At 37.5% G+C, this 20,210-nt stretch overlaps 2 protein-coding genes and 3 non-coding genes across 6 annotated transcripts; 2 read left to right on the forward strand and 3 right to left on the reverse strand.

Moving 5' to 3' along the window:
• The first annotated feature begins 9,264 nt into the window (after positions 1 to 9,264).
• On the forward strand, positions 9,265 to 10,522 carry LOC137723286 (transcription factor MYB15-like). Its single transcript, XM_068462445.2, has 3 exons — positions 9,265 to 9,526; positions 9,710 to 9,839; positions 10,013 to 10,522. The coding sequence occupies exons 1-3, from the start codon at positions 9,388 to 9,390 to the stop codon at positions 10,461 to 10,463; spliced, it is 720 nt and encodes a 239-aa protein (XP_068318546.2). The 5' UTR covers positions 9,265 to 9,387; the 3' UTR covers positions 10,464 to 10,522.
• A 221-nt stretch (positions 10,523 to 10,743) lies between these two features.
• On the reverse strand, positions 10,744 to 10,817 carry TRNAT-AGU (transfer RNA threonine (anticodon AGU)). The gene has a single exon. It is a non-coding gene; the product is annotated as a tRNA-Thr (tRNA).
• An 875-nt stretch (positions 10,818 to 11,692) lies between these two features.
• Positions 11,693 to 11,766, reverse strand: TRNAT-AGU (transfer RNA threonine (anticodon AGU)). The gene has a single exon. It is a non-coding gene; the product is annotated as a tRNA-Thr (tRNA).
• Positions 11,767 to 11,851: 85 nt separating this feature from the next.
• On the forward strand, positions 11,852 to 16,052 carry LOC137726909 (uncharacterized). The gene is made up of 2 exons (XR_015962231.1): positions 11,852 to 12,813; positions 13,490 to 16,052. It is a non-coding gene; the product is annotated as an uncharacterized LOC137726909 (transcript).
• A 724-nt stretch (positions 16,053 to 16,776) lies between these two features.
• LOC137724369 (putative cyclin-D6-1) lies at positions 16,777 to 18,863 on the reverse strand. 2 transcript variants are annotated; one of them, XM_068463115.2, is made up of 6 exons: positions 18,410 to 18,863; positions 18,142 to 18,228; positions 17,957 to 18,052; positions 17,581 to 17,782; positions 17,257 to 17,387; positions 16,777 to 17,162 (listed from the first exon to the last, which is right to left on the reverse strand). In XM_068463115.2, the coding sequence occupies exons 1-6, from the start codon at positions 18,719 to 18,721 to the stop codon at positions 16,881 to 16,883; spliced, it is 1,110 nt and encodes a 369-aa protein (XP_068319216.2). In that variant the 5' UTR covers positions 18,722 to 18,863; the 3' UTR covers positions 16,777 to 16,880. The 2 variants fall into 2 exon arrangements, with proteins under 2 accessions (XP_068319216.2, XP_088549826.1); XM_088693700.1 differs by having other exon boundaries at positions 18,142 to 18,222; positions 18,410 to 18,812.
• Between the last annotated feature and the right edge of the window lie 1,347 nt (positions 18,864 to 20,210).

A 20,210-nucleotide genomic window follows, 5' to 3' on the forward strand; every position in this document is an offset into this window, starting at 1 on the left:
CAATATGTGCTACTTTTCGTCAATCGATATTTGGAAGACGAAAACCACATTTCTAGTCAGCATTCTGGGATCCACTCAAGTCTTGTTGAATTGTCTTGGATGATGTGACACGTTCCGATCCTTATATTCTTATATATTAAGATAGGTATGTGTTGAACGACATCCGAGGGTGATGAATAATATTTGGCTACTCAAAGATAAGTAAGAACTCCTAGTCAAAATTCTTAGTGTTTTAATCATGAAGCTTTGTGCTTATGATCATAACCATTCATACTATGAATCATAATGTAAAGATCATCTCTGTAAAAAATAAATTAAAACTAAGATCATTTATTCAATCTGTTGTAGCAAACACATATACGGTTCATAATGTTTTTATCAATACCATTCATTTGTTTTTAAATTGTTTGATGACTAAACGACCTTAGTTTTAATTGACTTTTCGCAGAGACGATCTTTATATGTTGATTTATAATACGAGCGGTTCTGATTATAAACACGAAGTTCTATAAATTGACAACGAATAATTTAAAAAAAATTGAGTAAGAGTTCTTACTTATGTTTAAGTAGTCAAATATTGTTCACAACAATAGCAAGGGCAATAGAGAATTAGACGATCAGAGGCCCAAGTCATCAGACTACCAAACAATCCTACCCTCCCTTATCTCAAAATGAACTTGATCACACTCGTTTTTTTATGTACATTAATGATAGTGTTGACGGTTGTCCTGCTTCCTTGAATTTTACCCAATATGTGCTACTTTTCGTCAATCGGTATTTGGAAGGCGAAAACCACATTTCTAGTCAGCATTCTGGGATCCACTCAAGTCTTGTTGAATTGTCTTGGATGATATGACACGCTCCGATCTTGATATCCCCCTATATTAGGATATGTATGCGCTGGCTGACACTCGAGGATGATGAAGCCATTTTAAACATGCATACAAGTTATAACGATAGAACGAACGTAAATAAAATATGTAAATTTGAATATAATGAAGTATGCAATTGCAAGAACGAGTTCAGAGCATACAACTAACCAAGAAGACTCGAAGATACCGATGTGAAGGTGCCATGACGCAAGGATCGTATGCCTCGATTCTAAATCCTGAAGGGGGCTAATAAGCACATATTTTATTACTTATTTTACCCTGAAAGTTACATTTTATGATGACATGTTGGATTTAAACGAGAGGAATTATGACACGCCCCGATCCCGATGTCCCCAGGACATCGAGATGGTCACGTGTTGGCCGACACTCAAGGGTGACGAAAGCCATTTATTGAAAACATGAGAACTAAAAGGACCCCCAACACCACCACGATCACCCTCACTCTCCCTTATCTCTCTTTCTCGACAACTTTCTCCGTTCCTCTCCGATGCACCCCCACACACACATACCCCACTCGCACACCCAAAAGGACCCCAACACCACCACGATCACCTTCACTTATTGTACTCTCTCTCTCCCCGTCTCTGTGAAGTGCGGAGACCACAGGTTGCTTAACACGCTCATTCGTCGGAGACGTCCCATTTTTTTACTAGATAAGGCTCAGTTTCCCTCTGAACCTTAACTCTTCCCTTTGTCTTGGTTGTTTTAAAGAAATATGTATGTTTTGGGGACGTTTGTGACAGAGAACCCTCAGGGAAGGACACTCCCCAGTTTTTCGGCGAAACCTGAAGTTTGCAAGCAGTTTTCCGATAGCTTTGCAGCCACGTCTGGCCCGTGACCCCCTTAAACCCAAACCCAAAACCCTAGTCTAACTAGGCATTTAGGCCGTGCACCTAGGCCCACGCCCGTCACTAATCTAGCCCTAAAACTTGTTTTTAAATTTGAAACCCTTAACCCATTAACCCCTTAAAGCCCAACCCTTTTAAAAGCCTAACCCAAACCCTTTTAACCTAGGGCCTTCGGCCCACTAAACCCTTTAACGTTTCAAACCCTAAACCCTAACTGGCCCAAACCCTTTTTATGGGGAATATTCCGTTAGGAAATATTTTCTGAAATATTCTTTTTATTGACTTTTTCGAAATTTAGCCGGGACCCTTGTTAGGGTAATTCGATGTCCTGAATCCATTTCTGACGTCCGTTTTCTCAAATTCAATTGTTATAATATAGTTTTATTAATTGGACCTTTTATGTGCTTAGGTGCATTTATTGTGGCGTTTCTGTCTTCGCTAGTTTGCACGGCTCTTCGGCGGTGAAGTATCTGTGAGTGGACCCCTTCTAAAATGCATGTTTTAATAGTAGAAATGCATATATGAAAAACATGATTTAATGATTACGTTTTGTTGAACGTTTATGAGAAATTGATTATCATGTTATACTGAGCTTATTTTGGAATACCATATTTTCTATCAAACCCATGTTCTTGTAGAATATCTGATTGATGACTTTATACTATGAAGTTGCTTTTGAGATATATGTACCTATATTTGGAAAGATTATGTTCAATGGTTTTGTGCGTATCTAGTGGTCACTATATATATGCCTTCGGGTGGGTGCTGTAAGAGCTTTCGTGCGATGATACTTATATATGCCTTCCGGTGGGTGTTGTAGGAGCCTGCGGGCGATTGACATTTGTGAAGGAAATGTTCTGAAGGAAGAGTTCTATGTTCTACCTTCAGGCGATTATGGTACCACTAGCTAGCACACTATATACGAGATATGTTTTATGAGGTGTTTTATGGCATGCTAGCGTTTTCAGAAAACCTATCACATATTATTATGCTATTAGTTTTCATAAAACCTTGGAGGTTAGTATGTTGATAACTGTTTTATTATATATATATATATATATATATATATATATATATATCAACTTGGTCCACTCATGTTTGTTTTGCACCATCTTCAAGACTTAGAATCGGGGCATACAATCCCAGCGTCAAGGCACTTCCGCATTGGCATCTTTGAGTCCCCCTGGTGTAGGACCCATCCTTTGTTTCATTCAATTTTATATTATTCTTTTTAGCGTTCTAGTTAGTTGTATGCTCTGAACATGTTCCTCTTTGCATATTAATTATATTTAAATTTCTCTTATCTTATTCATATTTTAGTTCTCATGTTTTCAATAAATGACTTTCGTCATCCTCGAGTGTCGGCCAGCACGTGACCATCTCAATGTCCTGAGGACATTGGGATCGGGGCGTGTCAAATTATATGACTTTGAGTTTTTATAGTTATACTAATGAATAGGATCAATATCATATTAATTTCTTAGTTGTAATATAATCATGTGGTATGGTAAATGCATATGACCATGATTGAAGTGTGGACTATGGATTTACGATTTAGAAAATAAATGTGGTTTAAATTTGTTTTACTTCAATCTCTTTGCAGGTTACTCATTGGAATAAAATTGGAGGATGTCCATTTGGAAAATACAATTACCGTTTCAAATCAAGTAGAGAATTGAAAAGGGCAATATGAAGGTTATGGTTGTGGTTTTAAACCTTCGTCCAGTTACGGAGAATAAAAGAAGGAAGTTAAGGGGAAAGGCAAAAGAAAACAAAAAGAATAGGTGGAGTTCAATTGGCATTAAGTTGGAGATAATTGGGGCCGCTCATTATGGAAGAAATGAATGAAAGAGGGAAGAAGAGAAGGAAGAATAAGACAAGCAGAAGAAAGAGAAAAAGAAGAGCAATTAAAGGGAGGCAAACTAATCATCATTCAACAAGGAAAAAAAGAAAAGGAGAAAAAGGTTGCGGTAGGTAGAGATCAAGGGGAAGAAGGTAGCGGCAAAGCAAGAGATTTTCAAGCTTTTCTCAACTTATTTTTCTTTTAATTTTATGAATTCAATAATATTTCCGATTATGTTCTGGAACTAATTTCTTTTCGCTAGGGCTACGATGTAGCCTAACTATGAATTCTTAATTTCTCAGTTTAATTATTTATGAAGTTTCATTCACTTTGAATATCATTTTGTTGTGCTTGTGAGCTTGATTTTAATCTTGGTGATTGGCCACCACTTTGGTTTGAGTTGAGTGCATGTGATGCGAGTTAACACAGATGCCATGTTGTTCATTCGGTTTTAGTGTCTTGTAAATGGTACCATGAATTCCTTGATGTAGATGCCATACACTAGGTTTCATGCGGTCTCTTAAGTAGCTCCCAAATCGTTAATGAACTTGTGTGTGTTTAGTAATCTAGATGCCATAGATTGTTAGCACATATGAATATACATAGTAATCTAGATGCCATAGATTGTTAGCACATATGAGTATACATAGTAATCTAGATGCCATGAATTAGAGGAACTAGACCATCAATTTGGATGATTACTCATTAATAATTAACCGTAGGAATTGAGTTGGATTGGTTGTGGTGAATCAGATGCTCTAGTGTCTTTCGCAATTGATTTATAATTTGATTTCTTTGTTGTTCTTGTCATTTATTTAAGCTCATTTGATTTTTGTTTACGTTTACAATTTCAAAGTTCTTTCTTAAATCATAAATTTTTCCATTTCAATTCAAGTGCAATACAAATTAAGTTAGATAATTAGAATTATTTCAATCTTAGTTGGAACGATCTTGTGCTTGCCTACTATACTACTTCACGATTCGTACACTTGCGAGCATTAAAGTTTAGACTTAATTGGGTTGATTTTGGTTAATCTAATTTTGGAAACAGGGGCGCAAAACAAAGGGTGAGTGGACCAAAGTTTATAATACTAATACTAATAATAAGAAAACTGTTTTCTTTCTGAACATACTAACCCCCTGTTTTGAAAACACATATATAGTACAACATAGTAGGTTTTCTAAAAACTCTAGCATACCATAAATATTCATAGCAATAAAATCATTCATCTCTAAAAGTGGTATCGAAACACCCGAAGGCAAAACCCAAGAATCTCATAAATCAAAACAACGGTAGTCGCCGGAAGGCAAATCCGTAAAACATCCATAATCACATCAATGATGTACTCAACTAGGGGTATCATAGTCGCCTGAAAGCATAACCATCACCTGAAGGTGAAGTTGTACAACACTGGATTACGCTAGTGAAGAAATATGGTAAGTCCATCACCCAAAGATGAAGTTGTACGACTCTGGGTTATGCTAGAGAAGAAACATATACATATACATGTACATAACACACCAACACTAGACGTGGCTAGTAAAGCTGTCCAACACTGGTTTCACCAGTGAAGCTTAGAGTATGTCATAAATATCCTCAACTATGTCATATGGCCATAGACGTCTACATACTCGTGTTGTGTGTATGTGTTGTATGATAACCCACTAGATAAGCACAGAAAACGTATCTCAAAATCTCATATCAAATCACCGGAGCTCAAAAGCTCAAAGCATCAATTCATAAGCCATAATAAATCATATTCGTAAATCCGTAATAAACCATATGCGTAAATCCAATAATTCATAACGTTTCGTAAAACATAATTTAATAAATCATAAATAATGCATAAAACGTAAAATCATTAAATCATGCTTTTCGTGAATGCAAGCCTAGCGTTTTATAAAAAAAATATGCAATTTAAGAAGGGGTCTACTCACAGATATTCCATTGCTAAGGAGCTGCTTGAACTAGAGAGGACGGGATCACTTCCAACCGATGCACCTAAACACAAATAGGGACCATTTAATAAAACTCTATTAAAACGATCAAATTTGGGAAAACAAACATCGGATTCGGATTCGGATTCGGCACGTCGAAAAATGCAATGTTTTGGCATGTCACGATACGAGGATTAGCGTGTCAAGGCAAGTAATGACATGAATTTTTATTTGCATATGTTCTTACCGGTAAGAACACGTTCAATATATGAGCTGAATATGGACACAACTTCTTACCGGTAAGAACATGTGCATTATCTAACCCTTTCGGAACGAGCTTCAAATAGCCTGCATCATTAACAACTAACGAGCTTTAAATGCAGTTATTGTTAAGTCGTTAATAGAACCTGACCCATTCGGAATTAATGGATCCGCATGATCATCGCAGGAACTCTTTCTGAAGACAAATGCAGGCTGTTTAGGAGATGGAGGAGATGTTTCACCACACTCAACAAAAAAAGGTTGACATGGTTGGTCCGTCCTTCAAATCTTCTTCCACGCATAAGAAGCCAACTTGAATGCGTTGCATTACTCATCCGACTAAAAAGGACTCTACCGATGAATCCACAATTTATAATGCTCTGTCTTCTCTCCAGAGCTACCAAACCTGCAGTTTAACGGTGTCATTTTTAAAGAGAGGATGGATAAGTAGAAAGGGTAGATTTTTAGCAGAACTTGTGTCACTTACATGTCCTATCAAGTTTATGGAATGATCACCCTGATAAACACCGTTGTTTTTCTTGCCACTTACAATCTCAAATAATATGATCCCCAAACTAAAGACATCCGATTTCGTTGAAAATCTCCCAAACATTGTGTACTCTGTGACATATCCACTGCATATGAACAAAAGAAAATGTCAAAGCTCAAAAATAGTACAAGGGATGTGAAAAAGTGAATATATGGTGATTTATTTCATCAATGTGCGAATGCTAGTATGTTTCTTACTATGTTCCAACATCTCTGTTGGTCTTATGCTGCGGTTGATCCCCATTGAAAATTCTTGCCATACCGAAATCTGAAATTTTTGGGTTCATCTCAGCATCTGGAATAACATTGCTGGTTTTAGATCCCTGATCCCTATGAATAATTCTAAGTCTTGAGTCCTGATGAAGATACAGAATTCCACAAGCAACCCCATGGATGATTCCAATGTGTTTTTTCCAATCCAACAAGGACCTTTTTCTGTGATCTGCATCGACAGGTTTGGTTTTTGTGTAATCATAAACTTCAAATCTATGCTTCATACTTTTAGACATACCAAAAAGAAATGCGTCCAAGCTCTTGTTCGGCAAGTGTTCGAGGCTAACACCCTTTCTTCCCCCGTTATCGAACTGCCTAAAATTTGGTTCATATCCTGGTAGGCAGTCACACGCAAACATATTAATATTGTCACGGCTACATCTGCTGTTAGCACCACACTGTCCATACTTATCACACGGGTTTTATGGCGGCGCCTAGACTTCCTCCCATTCATCACCATCATTCCATCTCATTTGTTGATATAAACCGTAATCCCTCAACACACTTCTTATTACTGATGTGTTGTCAGTAAGTTACAAGGATATAATACTTCTCTTCGCTATTGCTCACGTAATTAGGCCATGGCCCGGGATCAGATCTCCAATGCTTGGTTAAACCTTGTACAAACATACTGTCGAATGGCGGTCTGGTTTGACGAAAGCCGAAAACTGTAGTCCCCATTTGAAGGGTAATCTTCTGATTTCCAACATGTTAAGATCCATTCCAACCTTTTTTTCCAATTCAATCCAACTTTCATTCCTGGAAGTAAAGTGTCAGTTGGAGAAATTTTTTATTGTGATGGGCACACGGGTGATACATGTTTTTATGTAAGTGATGGAAAATTTTATTTTTTAAGTTATTAATTTTTTAACACACATATCCATTCATTGTATAGTAACACGTGATATACTGCCTCGTGTGCCGATCATACTGAAAAATCTCTCCAAAAGCTGAGCCACAGAAGTGCTTCTGGTTTGAACGGACGAAGGCCTGATTTAGTACTGAGGTGATTCTGAAAAAAAAAACTGGTACAAAAAAAAGCTGGGAGTTATTTTTGTATTTGGTAAACATTCAGCTTCAGCTTTTTTTCACAGTTTTAGGTGAAAAAAAGCCAAAAACAAGAAGCTGCAAAACCCAGCTTTGAAAAACCGGTTTTTTTTCACATCTGTTTTACATAAAAGTTTACTAAACACTATAATACTGTTTTTTTTTTCAAAAGCACTTTTACAAAAAAGTTTACCAAACACTCTGCTTCTTTATTTTATAGCTGCTTATTCTCACAGCACAGCAGAAACAGCTTTTTTTCAAAGCACAGAAATACTAAACCAGTACAAAATAGAAATGTCCTGAAGAGCATAAAGAACTAAAGAAAGTTGATTGCAACCAGACTGTCTTTATTTTTCCCAATGGAGCTATAAACCTCTTGCATTTGGCTGACTTTTCAGAAGAAGAAGAAGAAAAGAAGAAAAAACTATCCACGAGGCTTGTGATACACAACCAATTTTGTCTACTAAATTCTCCCATTTTTACTCCGTTGAAATTATGAATTCAATCCAAATAAATTAGAAATTAGTCCTCTATAAATGGCCACTAAAGTCTTACTCAAATGACTAAAATTGTATTGCTGCTAAAGTAATTAAAGAGAACTTTAACGAAAAACTCCAGGTACTGTTCACTTTAACGAAAAATTACATTTTTACACTAAAAAGTCAATCATGGTACTTTTCACTTTACCCTTTATTTTGTCTTTATTGTTAAAACTCAAAGTTTTCAAACCATTTTCATTAATTTTCCTTTAATTAAATCCTAATTTGATGTAAACCGTCGTACTTTAGACTAATCTATGGACTTCAAACTTCAAACTTGATGGACTATGTTGTCATCTTGTGCAAAATGTATATGTAAAAATGCCTGAACAAGTTAAAAGCTCAACAATTTTGACTACTATTCCATCTACTACTCAAGAAATATTACATGGTCTTCAAAAAATTGCAAAAGTTCATTGTATTCTACAGAGAAACATGGGTACGTCAATTACCCATGACAATTAAATGTGTCTGCTCAGTTACATTCAAATTCGAATTCACTTCATCGTATGCTACAGCGATTGAGAATATCGCATTGTAAAACAAAATATGGCTCTCTTAATAAGTTATTTTTGCATACGTATCAAATTGCAATTTGAACAAACCTTGACGCATCGGAAATGTTACTCCTTTGTAATCGGAAGGTTGCGAGTTCAAGTCATGGAAACAGCCTCTTTGCAAAGTTAAGATAAAGTTACGTGCAATAAACATTATCTCTGATCCTCGCAAGGCGAGAAAAGGTTGCCCTTTTTATATCAATTTGCAATTTCAAAGTAAATACGAAACTTACGAAAAATGAGCTAAGAGTGTTGATTTATAATATAATTAAATAAATTAATCAAACTTTGGATGCCACCCTATTACTATCAGCAGTGACTGAAAGCCATTAAAACAAATATTTAAGCCATAATATTTCTTTTAATATGACTGGTTGGACTTTGACAAGCCTCCTAATTATTAGGAAATTTGGACTTTGGGACACGTTTTACATGAGATTTGATTTGTAACATTGATTACATAAATACTTTTATGCATACTGCTTTCCCTCGATCTATACCATAATTTATTCTCGTCAGACGATTGCTAACAGTCAGCCCGGTGCTACATCATAAGCACGTTGGGTATGTAGATCATTGTAACCGTATACATATACGGGTACGTAGGCGGTTGGGAAGTCACTGAATCGGAGATAGAAGATGGCGAAAAGGACTCAGCGGTGTGAGAAGACGGTAGCTAGGAAGAAAGGTCCATGGAGTCCTGAAGAGGATCAAAAGTTGGTAGTTTACATTCAGAGATATGGAATTTGGAATTGGAGTCAGATGCCTAAACCAGCTGGTAGGAAGCAAATTTGAAGTTTCTTTTTCTTTCTAGTCTATATTACGCGTATTTGAGCAAAATTTTCATCGATCATTTGGGTACTCAGCTCGTTTGAGATTGCTTTTGGAAGGGTACAAAGCGCTTTCAGACAATCACAAGCGTTTTTAACGAATGACCTTTCTTCTTCTGCATTTGCTTTAGGTCTGGCTAGATCCGGGAAGAGTTGTAGACTTCGTTGGGTGAATTACTTAAGGCCGGATATTAAGCGTGGGAACTTCAGCAAAGACGAAGAGGAAACCATACTCGAGTTGCATCAAGCAATAGGAAACCGGTAAGGACTTAAATCTAACCAACATGAAGGAAAACATAATGGTTACCAAACGGGCCTTAAGCATAAATTCATAGTTTAAAAAAGACTAGAAATCAATGTTATAATTAACTTCTGCAGCTTCATAATAAACTGACAAGTTTCCTAAAAGATTTTCTGTTTCGTTCTCTTTGTAGATGGTCTGCTATTGCAGCAAGACTTCCTGGAAGAACAGATAATGAGATTAAGAATCACTGGAACACCCACCTGAAGAAACGCTTCAAGGCGGCAATTGAATCAGTACACGAAGAAGCAAAAGGATTCGGAGACAAAGAAGCCAGCAAGAACAAGTTATCTGAAACTGAACAGCTGTTTCTTGTTGATGAAGCTACAAGGGCATCATCATCAAAGATGGAGACAACTTCTTCAACTTCAGCTTCATCAAGATTATTCTGTCCCGTTTGGGAATTCGATGATCGAAAAGGCCAGATTGCAGAGCAAAGCATTTGTGCATCTGGTGTCACATTTGGTGACCTTCAAAGTTTGGATTCTCAGGTGTGGCAGCAAGAGCCTATATTTCCATGTGATTCCTACATTAATCATGCCACCAGTGATGACTGGGTCAGTTTAATCAATAAAACAGGATAAATTAGATTAATTAGGAGTGTTTAAACTTTGAATTAATGAGAATTGTAATGTCTTTGGCATTTGGATGCATCAGTATTACTGTCAACCATTTTTTCTTCTACTCTGTATATGTGCATGAATAAAAGATAAATCATCATCAAGTTCGAATCGCTCTTTCTGTAGTTTAAATTAGATTAATTAGAATATTGCTTAAGAACAAGATACATTACAAACTTCAGTTTGTGTTAATGTAGCCCAGCAAGCAACAGGACAAAAAAAAAGAGCAAAAATCATTAGAATTTGCTTTCATTGAGAGTTGAACTCAAGACCTCCCGCTTACTAAACGGGTGCTCTAACCAACTGAGCTATGAAAGCGTTGTCGGTTAATAGGCACGGGAGTTAGGTATTTGATACAAAGCAAGTCGTCAAATATAACCACTGCCTTCTTTGAAGCAGAAGATTTCACTGTATGTTAAATCCCTTAAAGATTACGAGTCATGTGACACTCTACTGCCGGATCACTTGCTCTTCAACCTTCCTCCCAGTCTATGCCATCTGCGTCCTCCTCCGCTGTAGCATCGGCTTCGACATCACCTGTGTAGATAATTATGTATGAAGAACACAAGGTCTCTGATACACCATACATGTTCCTCTGATACACCATCTGGAGCTGCTGCAGTACTGCCACTGCCATCCATCTTCACCCCCATGTTTTGAAGGACGTCATCTCGAGAAGCGAGCTTGTCAATCTCAGGCAAAGTACCCCATCACACCTTTCACAGTGGAAGTAGCCATCTTCCAATTTATCTTTCAGTCTCAAACAATCTATATTTGACATGACCACTATGAGAAACTAGATTATGCACAAGGATCACTTAGTTACAAATAAATACACAAGGTCTCTGATACACCATACATGTTCCTCTGATACACCATCTGGAGCTGCTGCAGTACTGCCACTGCCATCCATCTTCACCCCCATGTTTTGAAGGACGTCATCTCGAGAAGCGAGCTTGTCAATCTCAGGCAAAGTACCCCATCACACCTTTCACAGTGGAAGTAGCCATCTTCCAATTTATCTTTCAGTCTCAAACAATCTATATTTGACATGACCACTATGAGAAACTAGATTATGCACAAGGATCACTTAGTTACAAATAAATAAGCCGCATTGTTACTATACTGATTGGACACACACTTCAGAGTTCAGACCAGAAACGATGAAAAATGAAAATAAAAAAAAATTATTTTGCTTTCATTGAGAGTTGAACTCAAGACCTCCCGCTTACTAAACGGGTGCTCTAACCAACTGAGCTATGAAAGCTTCGTTGATACATTTCTGTTCGTCCACTATTTGTGGTACAATTCTGGGCTGGTCAGACCAGCTGGATTGAACACTAACAACAACAGTCCTACAAGAATGTCAGCAAATCCGACGAAAACATGACCTTTCTCTTATCTGGGATCATCACTGGAATCCCACCATTCCCAAAAAATCGAATTGCATTTTTCAATACAAAGCAAGCTATTTTACTAAAAGCAAAAAGCCTGGCTTTCAAGGATTTTGCTGGTTCTCTATACCAACAACAGGCAACAGTTTTCGTTCCTTGTGTTTTCCGACGTTTCCTGCAAATGGGGCCCCGAAAGGAAGAACCTTTTTGCACAGTAATGGCGGATGTGAGATGGGTTCGTGTACCCACCTCCTTTCCATTAGAGGAATCAGCAGAGAGAGAGAAAGATTGTGTTTGGATGCAGACACAACTGCAGAATGTTTTCGCCGTGGCAATGGCATCCAATTCTCAAAGGGTTTGAAGCAAGGCGGATTACTTTCAATGAATTGTCATTATTTATTTTCAAAAGAAGAAAAGAGAAAGCAAGGCTGTGAAAGTGTTAAATTACAGAATATAATCCTTCCTTCTTTTGTTGGAGTTCTCGCTATTATTCCTTTCTTGCGGGATTTCTCTCTTTTCAATTCCTGTTTTCTTATTCTTTTCCTTTCTAACAAGTCTGGATTTTGTAGTTAATCTTAATTAATTTCTGTTTTCTTAAGGTTTGACATTAGTTAGGTGACAATTACCCTTGAAAATCTTCCACCAGAAAAAACTTGATTCTGATTTTTTAATTTTACTTTGACAGCTCTACTGGGCTACCACGTTGCTTCCCCAGCTTGTTTTGAGTGTTTCTTTTCTCCTGCTGGGCTGCTACTGCTAGTATTATTTAAGGCTTCAATGGAGTGAGTATCAAGCAAGACGCTTCAGTTGATTCCTAGTAGTTAGCATGGCTGAGAAGTGAGTAGTATCATATCAGTAGTAGTAGACCAACAGGAAAACTAAGCAGACTTTCCGCTTCGAGTCCACGGAAAATCCTCCAGGTTTTTCTCTATTCTTGTTTATCTTCAATTTCGGCTTGTTGTTTGTGTTGGTTCACCGGCTGTTAATTTGGATTTTGCTGTCTTTGTTGCCAAATCGCAGTATTGTTGGGTGTAGTTAATGACAACTTGAACACATTACATATTAGGCTGATATACTTTCTACTGCAAACACCTTGTCATGCATGTTGGTCTCTTACTGTATAATGTGGCACGTGAGGGGTTATATCTTGGTTTCGCCTGCTCATTGATAACTTGATTGTTTTTAGATAATAGTAGTCCTATCGAAACCAAGGAACTGGAACATAGGCTGCCTGCTACCACACCAAAATAGCTGAAATTAATATCCATAACTGAAAATCTTATATAAGCTTGTGTATGAATGCATTTCAGTTCCATTTTTGCTTGTTATAACTTATAATTGGAGGAGTTGCTAAGTGTCCGAAACACCCCCGTGTGCATATTCTTTTTCAGATCACCCCGTTTTCGGATGTGTCAAAGATTTTCTTCACTAAGATTGACCTTATTTCTTATGGTCATAGTTGATGGATTATTGCGTGAGATGTAATATTTGTTTGATGAGTCAATGTCTATATAGTAATATATGAGGTGGACAATTTCATATTTTTTCCTTTTGCTTAATTAATTTTGCAGAAGCTTTGAAATTGCTCATTTTCAGTGGCCTGCAAAAAAAAGGGAGCAAGTTGAAGAAAGCTAGCTGGGATATGACTTCCTCCATCAATCCTATTCCTATCTCCGTCAGGAAGCTATGGGAAGGGTGGAATCTACGGGGCTTTATCATCTTAAGCCTAACATTGCAGACCATGTTAATTCTTTGTGCACCCTTCAGAAAGTGAACACCCAACTTGTTTTTAATCTTCCTGGTCTGGTCATCTTACTTGCTCGCTGACTGGGCTGCTAGCTTTGCAGTCGGGTTAATCTCAAACAGCCAAGGTGACGCTAAAGGTTCGGGAGATAACAACGAGGATCTCTTGGCATTTTGGGCTCCATTTCTTCTGTTACACCTTGGAGGTCCGGACACCATTACTGCATTTGCTCTTGAAGATAACACGCTGTGGCTAAGGCATTTTCTTGGCCTTGTATTCCAAGTTATAGCTGCAGTGTATGTCTTCATTCAATCGTTTCCCACCAACAAGCTCTGGCCCCCTACACTCCTCCTGTTTCTTGCAGGAACCATTAAGTATGCTGAGCGCACACGTGCCTTGTATCGTGCAAGCTTGGATAATTTCAAGGAATCCTTGATTAAAAAGCCTGATCCTGGACCAAATTATGCAAAGCTAATGGAGGAGTACTCTTCAAAAAAAGATGCCAAACTTCCAACTCGTATAGAACTCACAGCAGAACGAAGCAAAGAATCCAGGAAAGTAACATATGTTGCAGAACAAGGTGATATGGAGGATAATTTTGCAGTGGTGCGCCATGCTTATCACTTCTATGAAATCTTCAGGGGTCTTATTGTGGATCTCATTTTTAGTTTCCATGAAGGCTTCGAGAGTCGTGCATTTTTCCATGGCAGATCCGCAGAAGAAACTTTTGGATTGATTGCAATTGAGCTCAACTTTATGTATGAAGCTCTCTTCACCAAGGCTGTTGTGGTGCATTCTAAGCTAGGATGCCTTTTCCGGGCTATATCCTTCACTGCGGTTTTCATAGCCCTTGTTTTCTTCTATAAACTAGAGAAAAAGGCTTTCCACAAGGTCGATGTTGGAATCACCTATACCCTGCTTTATGGTGCCCTATGCCTGGATTCAATAGCCATTTTCTTGGTTATTTTCTCTGAGTGGACTGTCACTGCTATGCACAAGTCTTGGCAAAAATCTTGGGTTGCCAAGATACTTGGAAAGTACCTCAATTTGAAGAAACCAAGGTGGTCTACAGAGTCAACAACTTGCTTGGAGTGGTGTAGACAAATTCTATTTCGAAGGTGGTGCGAATCCATCTCTTCATTCAACTTCATTCACTACTCCCTCAAGGAGCATCGGAAACTGTCCTCTAACATTTTTGACTACTTTGGCATTGGTTACATTGCAATCATCGACCTCTTTGGCCTCAAGGATCTACGAGATAAGATGAAATATCGGACAAGTAGGCCACTGACTAAAGGGTTATGGGAATTCATTTTTAAAGAGTTGAAAGCTAAATCTGTGCTCGCGGATGATCCCGAAACTGCCAAGAGAATATCTACAGCCAGAGGTGATTGGATTCTCCAGGATAGTGAGTGGAATGACGCCCAACATGCTACCTTGCTGTCTTACGTGGTTGATGTTGATTATGACCAGAGCATCCTACTGTGGCACATTGCCACTGAATTATGCTATAACTGTGAGGAGAAAGAAACTTCTCGCTCCGAATCCAGTAAGAATGAAACTTCTCGCCACGAATCCAGTAAGAATGAAACTTCTCGCCACGAATCCAGTAAGAATGAAACTTCTCGCCGCGAATCCAGTAAGAATGAACCTTCTCGCCGTGAAATCAGTAAGACCCTGTCGGATTATATGTTGTATCTCTTAGTTATGCAGCCTAGTTTGACGTCTTCTGTAGCAGGAATCGGACAAATAAGATTCCGGGACACATGCGCAGAAGCGAAGAAATTCTTTAGCAGAAGGGAGCTGAGGAAAGAAGGGGAACAGGCTGAAGAGCTAGTTGCCTGCAAGAGTATGTTGGAGGTAAACACAGATGTTAAACCTGCTGATGTCAAGGGGGATAGAAGTAAATCAGTGTTGTTTGATGCGTGTATTTTAGCGAAGGGGTTGATTAAGATGGAGGATAAGAAATGGGATCTGATGAGTCGAGTATGGGTGGAATTGCTCTCGTATGCCGCATGTCATTGCAGAGCGAAGGATCATGCGCAATTGCTGAGTAAAGGAGGAGAGCTTGTCACTTTTGTTTGGTTACTCATGGCTCATTTCGGCATAGGGGAGCAGTTCCAGATAAACGAGGGTCATGCTAGAGCAAAACTCATTGTCGGAAAGTAAACCGGATGAATTGAATAAACCTGGTAGAATTTCGGCATGAGACATCTGTTTGTTATTGTATCCTTGTTTCGTTTGTTGCAGCTGCTAGCTAGAGTATGATTCCATAACCAAATTATATGCTTATGTCTCAAAAGTGTAGTTTTATTGCATCGAGTCTGAATAGCTCATTCTGTAACTAGATACTCTTACTCTTACTTTGTAAGATATCAAAATGGTTAAATAAAGGAGAACTCTAATTCGCCACAACTTATATCCAAACAAGCGTTGAGCCTATCAATCTCAGCCCAAAATATCTAACAAGATCAGCTGGTCAGAATAATTTGCTCAACTCTTTGCAACTAAGTTTGAAATCTCCTTCATTTAAATCTAGAATGGTTTAGAATATCGCTTAATCAAATGCATAAGAAGTCGTTGTACATTTAGCCGCGTTGTTAACCAAAGAAAAAACAACAACATAAGAAGCCATTCTATGTTCATTCAACCCTCTTCAATTCCCAACCACATTGATGGGGAAGTTAATATGTTTGATTTGAATATTGAGTGCCAACGGTTGTATGATTGTGCCTGTTTTGTTAAATTGTGTGGGATTCACAAGCGGACTCTCTCTGTCCTACATGCCAAGCCTCATAGCTACTTTCCTATGTCGCTGTTTGAGCACAGACGATATATGGGCCAATGCCAATCAAATCGGACAAAGACGATACATAAATACTTCCAATCCGATGCTTTTTTACGCACAACCTTATTTATTATTATTAAATGAGTTTAAATTTTGAAATTTGGAACGGTAATAAATAAAGTGTTGAACTTCATCATTACTTGGAGAGATTTTTAGTATGTCGGGAACGTAGCTCGGTTCACCAAGTGTGATTAACATCGAGTCGATGAGAGATTTTTTAGTGACACTAATTATATATAATTATGTGTTTATCTCTCTAATTATGTAACTAGTCCATAAAGATTATACAACTAAGGATAGAACGGTTTTTCTCAAACTATATTTTTCTTGTGCGTCTAATCGGAAGATAGCTCAGGGCAATGATTACATTCGAGGCATAGAGACAACCAAACAAATCAGCACTGTTGAACATGATGAGAAAGCTTGAACATATTTTCACTGCAAAAAGTACCATTTAATCTACGCCTTTTGCTGTGTCTCTTCTCTGCTGCCATAGAAACAGAAGTATATGTCGTGGTGCTGGTGCTGTTGGCGGCGGTGCTGATGGTCTTCTCGCCTTCCGATCTAGTGAGGCGCCTTTCCAGAACGCTCACTGGGGTTCTTGGGCAGGACATAGTATCCAACCTTTCACTTATTACCATTTCTTGCGTAAAATTGAAGCATTTGAGCAAACTCTCCTGAAATAAAAATATAGTTAAAAACTTAAAATACTAATTAATCGTATCTTTGTTTAATTAAATTGGAAATCTGTAACGTTGATATTGTGCTTACTTTATTTACATTTTGGAAAGATGATAGGGAAACTTTTAAAAAAGGGAACTTCAATGGGAGCAGTTCATGGCACGCAGATAGGACAGCTGATGCTGCAATTATTGATGGCTTAAACCCTACAAATTTAATTTCTGCAATCAAATTCAAAACAAAAAAAGGTTATGAGTTATAATTAATAATCACGCATCAGTTTGGGCTAACGATTTTCACACTTCCTTTTTTTTTTTTAACTTGCACGCGAAGTGCAGAGTCTAAAAGAGGAGCGTTAAAATCACTAGCCTTAATCTATGAAGCGGAAGTACTTGAACAATTAACAAGTAGTACCAGTATGGGCATTGAAGATGATATCCGAAGCTCGATTTTTGAGAGCTTGTGTAAATGGCCGGTCGTTTAAGTCCAGCGAAGACAAGAAGAAATGCAGAAAAGAGAAAGGAGTTATCGATCTCATCCGCCAATCCAGAGTGTTGAGAATAAGAAGCTCCATTTTACGAACCGTTTGCACATCGAAGACGAAACCTTCCCCTCTCTGTTACATAAATAAGCATTTAAGCAAACCATTAGCCCTTCTGCTTCACAGTATGTCTTTCTTAGTTTTTTTGAAAAAGCGATACTGTAAACTATTTTAGCTCTACGAGAAGGGGGATTTGAACTTAGGTGCAAGAGAGCAGCCACGCTGCAATGTGAAGGGCTATTAAGTTACCTGAAAATCAGAGGAGGAGAAGGGTGTGTTCTTCATCTTTGCAGCTAGAGATAGACAAGATACTTTCACAAGTCTTGAGACCCAAGGCTTTCCTTGCTGCAATTTGAATGGTGAATTATAAGCTAAGTAAGGACTTAAAATGTGACATTATCTTGGAATTTAAGAAACTAAACTTCTTTATTTACCGGAATATCCCGCTTCGATATGAACCGATCCAGGTAGTTAATGGCAAGGTAAGGTATGAAGGGGTCAAGGTTGCAAGAATACTGAAACTGATAAAAATTGTCACAACCTTAGACCAATCTGAAGAAGTAGATTACTAGTAGAAACACAAAGCCATCCTGAACTCCAAAAAAGTTATTATCCGCTCCCTTAACAAACGATAAATTATAAATGGGGAATTGCGGATTTTTTTTTTTTTTTTAAAGTGTCAATAACATCTTGTTTCTTTACCTGCAAAAACATAGAAATGGCTTCGAGGCGAAAAGTATAGTAGAAACCGGTGTGTTTTGAGCTGCTTGGGAAGTTTTGGGAGGGCATGTGGTCAGTTTCTGAGGCAAATAGATCTGGGATTGCATCGGAGTTGTGTACTTGAAGATCAAACTCATAATCCATTTCTGCTTTTTGATTGATTTGGTTTTGAATTAGTGAAGAAGTTGTTTGTGTTTGTAGGTTGTGAGGAGTGAATGAGGAGGTCAAGGAGAGGACGTTGGAGCAGAAATTTGAAGAGAGTAATAATGATGATGAAAAGGAGAAGCTTCGCATTCTGTGCTGATAAAGAAGCTGCTTTCCTGTGCCTGTGTGTGGTTAATTAAGTCTTCACCTTCCCGCTCTCTCTCTGTGCAGCTCCATTAATTTATATGCATGTTGGTCCCTTTTACTCGTTCTCTTCTCATTGTAAAAGTATTACGAAGAAAAGAATTGTCTCACGTCAGAAAATTAAGAAATTACATGTGTGTGAAGTTGACAGAGACAAGTAATTTACTCATTGGGTTAAATTACTCATATTTTAGACTTGTAATTTTCTTCACATGTGAATGAGCATATATGTGATGATGTCAATAATTGTTTCACATTGAAAAATTAAGAAACTTTTGTATTAGACTGATACCGCGCTTTTCAATTGATTTTCAGCTGGAAGTTCAACTTCTTTTAACAATATAACCGTACACCATCTGATATTAGGTCTCAGCGTAAGAGTTTAGTTAATCTATAGAGGCGACAAAAAATGCTGAATAGTTTAGCAAGGTAACATTTGTACATAATCATGCTTGCTCACGTCCATTCGGATTAAGGGTATTCTTGGAAGTTCAAAAAACTGGGTCTTGCATTCTTTATTTCTCATCAAGACTTTTGGGACCTGTATATGTCAGAGAGAAAACAATCCCACTGACCCTTAACTCTGGATCTAACTAATCACTATTGACCTGAAAAAGACCATAATTTTAGATCATTTTTGTGGATTGCGATATACAGGTTGATGATTGAACCTTTTTTTTAATGATTTTAAAAAGAGTTTAACCATTAACTGTACAATAAATTTTTTACTGTGATGGAAACATAGGTGATACATTACATATTTTTTATAAATGGTTAAAAAATTTATTTTTTAAGTTATTAACTTTTTAACACACATATTCTATCATTTATATAATAACATATGATATATCATCCAGTATGCCGATTACATTAAAAAATCTCTTCAACAGCACATCATGCTATTTACAAAAAAATGAGTTTAAAATTTGCATCACCGAAAAAAACAAATCGTTAGAACGGCAGAAGTTAACGATGCTTATGCAAAGAAATATAAGAATGACAATTGTCAGTCCATAGACAAACAAAAATACTGACCGAGTTGAGTTAAACGAACATAGATCCTCTTCGAATCTGTGCAACTAGAGTCCAGGGATGAATAGATCCAGATCATTGAAATTTGATTCAACAGTTATAATTATTATAACTTTTAAAAAAACCTTCTATTTATAACCGTTGGATCAAATTTCAGTAGCCCGGATCCATTAATCCCCTAATTCTGATTGCACAGATCCGGAGATGATCTGTGTTCGAGTCAAACAACTTCTAAATCTCACATTCAGCTTGGAATTTCTTTTTATTCTGTTTAGGGGTAATTCAAAACCCTAAACTCATATTACTTATTTGTTGGTTTTTATTATTAAAAACATGAGAATCAACAAAAAAATGATATATCAGTATATTCATGTGACATGAGAGTTTTTCTCCTCTTTGTGTC

The sequence above is a fragment of the Pyrus communis genome, chromosome 5 (assembly GCF_041283825.1).
Source record: "Pyrus communis isolate YQ-2024b chromosome 5, ASM4128382v1, whole genome shotgun sequence".
Classification (NCBI taxonomy): domain Eukaryota; kingdom Viridiplantae; phylum Streptophyta; class Magnoliopsida; order Rosales; family Rosaceae; genus Pyrus; species Pyrus communis.